The following is a 9267-nucleotide window of genomic DNA, read 5'->3' as shown; positions in this document are numbered from 1 at the left end:
TATATATATATAACATTAAATACTTTCCTCCTGGAGTCTAAAGGCTTTTAAGAAAGGAAATAAATCAGATTCATTTTCTTTCTAATTTGTGATATCCAAAGGCATATTTCCTGGTTTCTGCAGTCCTGACTACCAAAGCCAGGAAACAGGTCTTTAAAATAAGCCTTTAGGTTCCTGCCTATTTTAATTCCCTTCTCTGGGCCTAAAGACATTTTAATAAAAGAATCAAATAACTCCCTCTTCTCCATACCTAGGCATGTTTACTTTCCACTGAAACATAGTCTGCTATTATATCTATCAATAGTCTATATTTTCTCAAAGTTCAGATAAGAGATTTACAAAATTTGATATGGGATTTAAGTGCCCTGGCTTCCATTTAACAAAATGGATAGGGGAGTCTAATGTGTATTTTTCAACCACACCAAGCAATTAACTCAGTTCTGAAACTACCTATCTGGAGACAAGATCACAGATCTCAGAGGCCAAGGACTCAGTTCCACAAAACTGCTGCCCGCCTCTTCCCTTCCGTCCAACTCCCCTCCACCCGACCCCACACACTTCAGAGGCCAATTGCAAGTCCAGGTTGTAACTTGTGCTTCTATTAATACCAGCCAGCTATATAGTGAAGGTTCCCTTGATCACCCTCTTTGGGTTCCGTTAGTTTGCTAGAGCTGCTCACAGAACTCAGGGAAGCATTTACTTAACCATTTTATTACAAAAGATAGTACAAAGGATATGGGTAAACAGTCAGATGAAGAGGTACCCAGGGCAAGGTGTGTGGGACAAGATGCAGAGCTTCCATGAGCACTCTAAGCTGCCCCTCTCCCCCCATTTCCACCTGTTCACCAACTCGGAAGTTCTCCACACCCCTGTCCTTTGTGTTTCTACAGAGGTTTCAGTATGTAGGCAAGGCTGATTAAATTCTTGAGCTTTGGTGATCGACTCAACCTCAGTCCCTCTGCCCTCCCAGGAAATCAGGGGATGGGACTCAAAGTTCCAATCCTCTAATCACAAGGTTGGTTCTTCTGGGAATAGGACCCATCCTTAAGTTTCATAGGGGCTACCAAAAAGTTACCTCATTAACATAACAAAGGACATCTTTATCCTTCTCACCACTTGGGAAGCTTCAAGGTTTTAGGAGCTCTGTGCCAGGAGTGGGGACAAAGGCTATATATATATATATATATATATATATATATATAATTATTTTAAATCATAACACCACAAGTAGAAAGAAAAAGAATTATAAATTAAATGTATCCCCCACACTGAGAGTGATATATTCTTACCATTTATAGAAACATACACAAAAGCAGATACACTACCTATGGTCCCAAGGCTTTGACAACCAACACACACCAGGGAAGCAAGCACTCAACAGATACCTTCAGACCTTCGGAGAGACACAGAAAGGAGGCAAAAGGAACGAAATAGACATAGAATGTGTATTACTTGCAAGGATGGACAGTTTACTCAGGACAGGCAGCCAGCAGCGTACCCAGGCACACCAGTAGTGCCAGGCAAACCCAGAGGGGTCTCGCTGGAGTGTCTGTGTGTGTTTCACACACACACACCAACACACGCTCTCCTCTCTCCCTCACAAACGCATACATCCTGTCTTTCACAGTCTCTCTCTCACAGTTCTGTCTAGTAGGCTCTCAGTCTCTCCTATGCACACACCATCTCTTACACAGTCTCTCACGGTTGTTGTACTGCTCATACACAAAATTTCTCTCGCATAGTCTCTCACACAGTCTCTCATACACAGCTCCTCTCTCTCATACACAATGTCACACACACAGAGTCTCTTAACGTACAGAGTCACACAGACTCCCTCTCCTGTCACACTCGCACGCGCGCGCGCGGCCTTGGCCCCGCCCCTCCGTGGCCCCGCCCCCGTTCGGGCTCCGCCCCGGCGGCTGAGGGCGGGGCGAGCCCGTGATTCGAGGGGCCGAGCCTGGCTGGTACTTGTGGCGCCCCAGCCGGCGGGGCGCGCTCTGGAGGCGCCTGTCAGTGGCAAGCGCGGACGATCCTACGGCGGCCCTCGGGCATTCGGTCGCTGCCTCCGGCTTGGCGGCCGTCCCGGGCGGCAGAAGTTGGCGGCGGGATGTGCTCGGCCGGGCAGCTGCTAGGCGGCGGCGGCGGCGGCGGAGGCAGCGGCGGGGAGCGCGACGAAGATCGAGACGCACTGGCGGAGCGAGCGGCGGCGGGGACAGAGCAGGAGTCCGGGGCGAGCCCGCGGCGGCGCGGGCGGCGGCCGCTGGAGGAGCGGGAGCAGGTGAGCCGGGCGGGTCGGCGCGCTCCGGCCGGTTTCCCGAGCCCCACGCGGCGGCGGAGGGAAGTGGTCCGGCGGGAGGGCGGCGCCCGGGCTGTGGTCGGCTCGGGGAGCTGGGCTCCGCGGCATTCCGGGAAGCCGAACAGTTGACCCCGAGAGCAGTTGACGGCGCGCTCGGGGCGGGCCGCGGGGTCGCGTGCCGAGGGCCGACCCGGAGTCGCGTGCCTGGCTGGGTGAGCGCCGCCCTTTCCCACCCGTCTGGCGGAGAGGATTCTCAGGCCAGAGCCCAGGGCTCTGGGGAAGTGCCCTCCATAACGGTCACTTATCTGAAAGCCTTACATGTAAACACTCTTCCACTTGGAATAGGTTCCCCGGGGCTGTGTTTTAGGGGCCAGCGACTCCCCTCCCGCCTTCCATCTTGGCATTTCTGAACACACCTAGCGCCTCCGTACGGTGTAGGTGTATTTCTGTAGCCATGCAGTCAGTATCTGAAGGCATGTGTAGGAGCGAGTATTACAGTGGATGTCTTGACGGGGACTCTCCCAGAGCAAGTTTTATACATGAACAGAAAGGAGATCTAAACTTCATTGAAAAACTGAAAACGCCGGAAAATTGCTTTCAGTTGTTACCAAAGGGGGAAAAAGCATGAGTCCAGCCATAATAAAGAAAAGAGAAGTTGGGCAGTTTTTGAAACTCTGACTTTGCTTTCACTAAATAAAATATGGTGATAATAGGCATTATAGCATGTATCTTGACAATTAGGCAAGACGTTTAATGAAAGAAATTGAATTATCCCACACAGTGGGATGAATTTTCACCATCAAATACAGTAGACCTTCAAAAATACCCGAGATTAGTTTACCCTCAGAATCCCATTAAAGCGCAAGAAATAAAATTATCCTTTGCCTTTATTACAGGGTATACTGTTGAGATCAATTGATGCCTGTCTTCTCTCATTATCCTTCAGCATCTTTTTGCCACATTTCACAAACTCCAACATCACTAAATGCATTAATAGGTAATTTCTCTGCCTTGTGTTTAGGAAACAGAAATAACCGTGTGGCAGGCACAAAATATGCCTTAGCATTAGGTTTTCTCACCATGTGGAAGTGTAATTTTTCATTCTTTTGACGATATAGGAGATGGTAACTGAAGCATATAATTGGTAGCTATGAGATCTTCCTAACTAGTTTCCTGATGGTTTTCCCCCATTAAGTGTACCATGACTCAGTAGCTAAAGGACTGTTTCCTCTTACTTTAGTTGTTCAACTGGCAAAGTGAAGAAAACAGCAACAGAAATTCCCTGGGGCAGGGGAAATATATTTGAACTGAAGGTCCCAAAGTAATTTTCAAGCGGTTGTAAGAGAGTATGTAAAATACTTCATCTAAGCTTTTGTGGATTTTTCATCAGCAGCAGCTCTGGTCTTAACGGAATTGCTTAGGGTACACAAAAAGGGATGAAACAAACAAAAAAAGAAACATATACCCTAGAAAACAGATATACTTTACATACCTGCCTCTATCATTGTATGTCATGGACATTTATTTCCCTATACTCCTGTGAAAAAGTTATGATTTTATTTTTATCACATGGTTTATTTATGTACTCTAAGCCCACATACACAATACTTGAAAATTACACCTGAGATATGCATTCCCTCCTAATAATATATATGCACCAAAGAACTTCTCATAAGTAAGTCAAAAATAAACAAGAAATTGATACAACCCAACCCATTGGTATAAGAAACAAGCTATTGTGATATATCACTTCTTGATAATGAAAAGTGTTAGTCTCAGTCGTGTCCAGCTCTTTGCAACCCCCATAGACTGTATCCTACCAGGCTCCTCTGTCCATGGAATTATCCAGGTAAGAATACTAGAGTGGGTTGCCATTCCCTTCTCCAGAGGATCTTCCCAACCTAAGGATGGAAGTCTCCTGGTCTCCTACATTGCAGGTGGATTTTTTGCCATCTGAGCTATCTGGGAAGCAATAAATGTAGCTTTTTTCAAGTGCTGAAAATGAAACTTAAATTTTGTATGCACTGTCTTGTAATGACAGTAGAGACATAAAGATATTTGAGGAAGAGGTAAATGAAATTAACAACTGTAAAACATAACCTAATGAGTTGTTTTAATTTGCTTTTCTTTAGGCAGATAGTGTGTGTGTGTTTGCTGCTTTAAGGACACGTGAACTCCAAATTACAAATGGAGTACTTTTGAAAACTTGGTTTGTAAACTTGTTGTTGATATTTGGAACTTGGAGTGAACTTTTCCATAGAAACAATGATATAAACAGAATCAAAACCAAAACTAATTAGCTGGAAATGAGACAGAGGCCATCTCCTTGCTGTCCTTTCTGCTTGACACACTCAATATTCCAGAATCTGAGTAGCCTCATGGATGTTAAGAGAGAATTGGTAGCAGCGGCTACAGTAATAGCAGAGGCTCCCTTATATCTGGACCAGGGTTAAGGGTGGTGTGTTCTTGAATGCAGTAGCTCCAGAAGGCACCTGACTTCTGCTCCTCCAGCTCTTCCCAAGATTTTTGTCAGTCCCTAATTTTCTGTATTAAATCCCTTTCTATTTCTAGTTCTTTCACAGTTTGCCCTTACCTGATAATTTGATGAAGCAGGTTTCTTCCTTTGGCTCTTTCCCAGGCTAAAGTCTCCTCTACATACATCTTTCCCTTCACTTTTTCTTTACATTGTTGACTCAAAAGCTCTTGCCCTTCCTTCAACCTGGAGGGCTCTTACATCAGCTTTGATTATACCAAATGTGTCTTTGGCTCATTGTTATTATGATACCAGATAAAAATAGTATTTATTTCATGTAGTACCAAAATACTGGTTATTTATATAGGTGTTTTCTCAATAACTAAGATCTTGTCAGCGTTTTTTTGTTTTTTGTTTTTTTTTTAACAATTTATCCTTAAATCCTACTCCATCTGAGAGAAAAACTAAGGTTCCTCTGTCCTTTTGACCTGAATCTTTCCAGGTAAGATAATTGACAAGGCAGCCTGTGTCCTAGGAAAGGAGGACTTGAAAGACTGGACCAGGTTCCCCAGATGAAGGAACTGTGTTAAGTCTGAAGTAGGAGTTTGGCATCAAAAAGAAAAGCCAGGAGACAGGCAAAATGCCCAAGGAACTGAAGGGACAGGACATAGCTGTCCTGAATGTGTGTTGGTAACTGTGTGCATGCTGCTGCTGCTGCTGCTGCTAAGTCGCTCAGTCGTGTCCGACTCTGTGCCACCCCAGAGACGGCAGCCCACCAGGCTCCCCCATCCCTGGGATTCTCCAGGCAAGAACACTGGAGTGGGTTGCCATTTCCTACTCCAGTGCATGAAAGTGAAAAGTGAAAGGGAAGTCGCTCAGTCGTGTCCGACTCTTAGCGACCCCATGGACTGCAGCCCACCAGACTTCTCCATCCATGGGATTTTCCAGGCAAGAGTACTGGAGTGGGGTGCCATTGAGAGATGATCAAAATATGTTCTGACTCTGAATGCCAGGTCCCTTAGAGTATCTGCCCTGCTGTATACCTAGAAGGTTAAAGTTTCTAGTCCTTTTATTACATTTATGTGTGTAATGTGAGTGGCATCCACTCAGACGTGGCATTTACAACCTGAATAACCTAAGATGTCCCTGCCATCTTAGAGCATAGAAAGGTACCACTATTCTTGGATTGACTTTAGAATCATTATTTCTAGCTTTAAGGTCTTCATGATTATGTGTTATGTACTTTGGAAAATGTAGAAATATAGAACAATCTAAAGAAGAAAACAAGAGCATTTGAAATCTGAGTAATATTGTGCTATAAAATGTGAAATATTTGGTGTTACTGCATTCATATATCTGTGTGTATGTGTGTATATACACACATTTTTTAACAAGGTTTAATGTAATATTTGAATGTGGTATCTTGTTTTATCTACTTAGGCATGTTATGCCATTTTCCAACTTTATCAAAAATTCTTTGCAAAAATTATTTTTAAGGCTGCTTAATTGTCAGTCCCTTAATACTACATATTTAATGTGCTTTATACATAATACTGCAGTAAAAATCTTTGCTTATAAAGTTCTACCTTGTTGTCACAGTTCCTCACAGTTCTACCTTAGAATAAATTTCTAAAAGTGGAAGGCATAGGTCAGTAAGTCAAACTCTTTGAAGTCTCTTGAAACATCCTAAAGAATTACATTCAGGAAAGCCTGCACCAGTGTACATTTCTGGCATTAGTATGTAAGAGTGTCAGTTAGAAGCCATCCGTGTCAGCAATGATTTAATTGGTAGATTAATCTTTGCCAGTTTCCGTTCAGTTCAGTTGCTCAGTCGTGTCCGACTCTTTGCATCCCCATGAATCGCAGCACGCCAGGCCTCCCTGTCCATCACCAACTCCCAGAGTTCACTCAGACTCACGTCCATCGAGTCGGTGATGCCATCCAGCCATCTCATCCTCTGTCGTCCCCTTCTCCTCCTGCCCCCAATCCCTCCCAGCATCAGGGTCTTTTCCAGTGAGTCAACTCTTCACATGAGGTGGCCAAAGTACTGGAGTTTCAGCTTCAGCATCAGTCCTTCCAGTGAACACCCAGGACTGATCTCCTTGCAGTCCAGGGGACTCTCAAGAGTCTTCTCCAACACCACAGTTCAAAAGCATCAATTCTTTGGCGCTCAGCTTGCTTCACAGTCCAACTCTCACATCCATACATGACCACTGGAAAAACTATAGCCTTGACTAGATGGACCTTTGTTGGCAAAGTAATGTCTCTGCTTTTCAATATGCTATCTAGGTTGGTCATAACTTTCCTTCCAAGGAGTAAGTGTCTTTTAATTTCATGGCTGTAGTCACCATCTGCAGTGATTTTGGAGCCCCCCAAAAAAAGTCTGACACTGTTTCCACTGTTTTCCCATCTATTTCCCATGAAGTGATGGGACCAGATGCCATGATCTTCGTCTTCTGAATGTTGAGCTTTAAGCCAACTTTTTCACTCTCTATCACTTTCAAGAGGCTTTTTAGTTCCTCTTCACTTTCTGCCATAAGGGTGATGTCATCTGCATATCTGAGGTTATTGATATTTCTCCCGCCAATCTTGATTCCAGCTTGTGCTTTTTCCAGCCCAGCGTTTCTCATGATGCACTCTGCATATAAGTTAAATAAGCAGGGTGACAATATACAGCCTTGATGTACTCCTTTTCCTATTTGGAACCAATCTGTTGTTCCATGTCCAGTTCTAACTATTGCTTCCTGACCTGCATACATTTCTCAAGAGGCAGATCAGGTGGTCTGGTATGCCCATCTCTTTCAGAATTTTCCACAGTTGATTGTGATCCACACAGTCAAAGGCTTTGGCATAGTCAATAAAGCAGAAATAGATGTTTTTCTGGAACTCTCTTGCTTTTTCCATGATCCAGCGGATATTGGCAATTTGATCTCTGGTTCCTCTGCCTTTTCTAAAACCAGCTTGAACATCAGGAAGTTCACGGTTCACGTTTAGTAGGCAAAAATTATCTTACTGTCATAAGATATTGCTAGAGAGGTTTACTAGACCATTCATATATTTACCGAGCATCTGCACTTTTCCCCTAGATTTTAAAAATGTTATTTATTTATGTATTTTTGGCTGCGCTGGTCTTCCCGGCTGCACACCAGCTTCAATAGTCGTGGCCCTGAAGCAGGTGCACTCTTACCATACCAGGGATTGAATTCGTAGCCCCTGCATCAGCAGGCAGATTCTTAACCACTGGACCACCAGGGAAGTTCTGCATTTCTTTTTAATCATGCTCTTTGACCATTTTTTCTTTTGGCATTATTTTAAGATATTAATGCCATATTTCACATTGCTTATAATTATTTTCCCTGCTTGCTATTTGCTTTATAATTTTATGATGTTTTTGATTTAGAAATGCTTTAAATTTTTATTAGCCAAAGGAATACTTTTGGAAATTTAATACACACATCTTACACCCTCAAACATGCACACACACACACACACACACACACACACATATTTTTATATATTTCTTTAGAACATTCTTTCTAATCCTACAGTTAATTAAAATATCCACCAATGTTTCCTTTATGTGTGTGTTTATAGTTTTATTTTTATTTTTTTACTCTCTGTATTTAATCTCTTTACAATGACTTCATGTATTGTGTGAGGTATGGAACTAATCTTATTTTCCCCCTAATCACTGAATAATCCACTTTCTCTTTGGGTTCACAATCCTTTATAGTAGTTATAAATACTGAAATAAGCTTTTACATTTTTCTGTTGGCATTCTGAAGGGGGTTTCTTTTTCCATATCACATTTTTACTGCTGGTTTTTAGCTATTGGTTTTTATATATTAGTTTTAAACTAACTACCTTTCTGAATTCTTGTATTAATTCACTTTTTAAGAGTGTTCCGGGGATGAAGCCTTTTTTATATTAATGTATTTATTTGGCTGCTCTGGGTCTTAGCTGCGGCGTGTGGATCTTCTGTCTTCATTGCGGCTTGTGGGTCCTTCAGTTGCAACAGGTCAGCTTTTAGTTGCAGCATGTGACATCTGACCAAGAATCAAACCTGGGCCCCAATGCATTGGGAGTGTGGTGTCTTGGCCATGGGATCATCAGAGGAAGTCCCTATTAATTCTAACACTAATATATACTAATATCTCTTAGACTTCTAGGTGTATAATCATCCACTCTATAGATAAGGTTGATTTTGATTTCTTTCAAATGGTAACGCTTTATTTCTGCTTCTTGCCTTTTGCAGTCCTGGAACTTTCAGATAAGTGTTGGCTTATAGATATTTACATAAATAAATGAAGGAATGTGCATAATAGCATTTAGCAAAGAATGTTCCACAAGATCATCTGTTTAAAAAAAAAGTGGCAGCAGCAGAAAGCCTTATACCTGCTCTTTGATCTGTCATTAAAGATATGATTAGCAGTACATATTCTAGATCCAGAATACCTAGGTTTGAATCCTCACTCTGCTACTTACTAACTGTAACTTT

The 9267-nt window shown here is 42.8% G+C and overlaps 1 protein-coding gene across 1 annotated transcript in view; it reads left to right on the top strand.

The window, feature by feature from the left end:
• The first annotated feature begins 1936 nt into the window (after positions 1–1936).
• FAM241A (family with sequence similarity 241 member A) overlaps positions 1937–9267 on the top strand; it is a 43501-nt gene continuing 36170 nt past the window's right edge. Inside the window, exon 1 of the mRNA XM_027543827.1 lies at positions 1937–2278. Within this exon, the coding sequence (XP_027399628.1) occupies positions 2108–2278 (171 nt within the window). The 5' untranslated portion in view covers positions 1937–2107. The remainder of the gene's footprint in view (positions 2279–9267) is intronic.

Source organism: Bos indicus x Bos taurus, chromosome 6 (assembly GCF_003369695.1).
Source record: "Bos indicus x Bos taurus breed Angus x Brahman F1 hybrid chromosome 6, Bos_hybrid_MaternalHap_v2.0, whole genome shotgun sequence".
NCBI classification, from domain to species: domain Eukaryota; kingdom Metazoa; phylum Chordata; class Mammalia; order Artiodactyla; family Bovidae; genus Bos; species Bos indicus x Bos taurus.
This window is presented reverse-complemented; position numbering and strand designations above follow the sequence as displayed.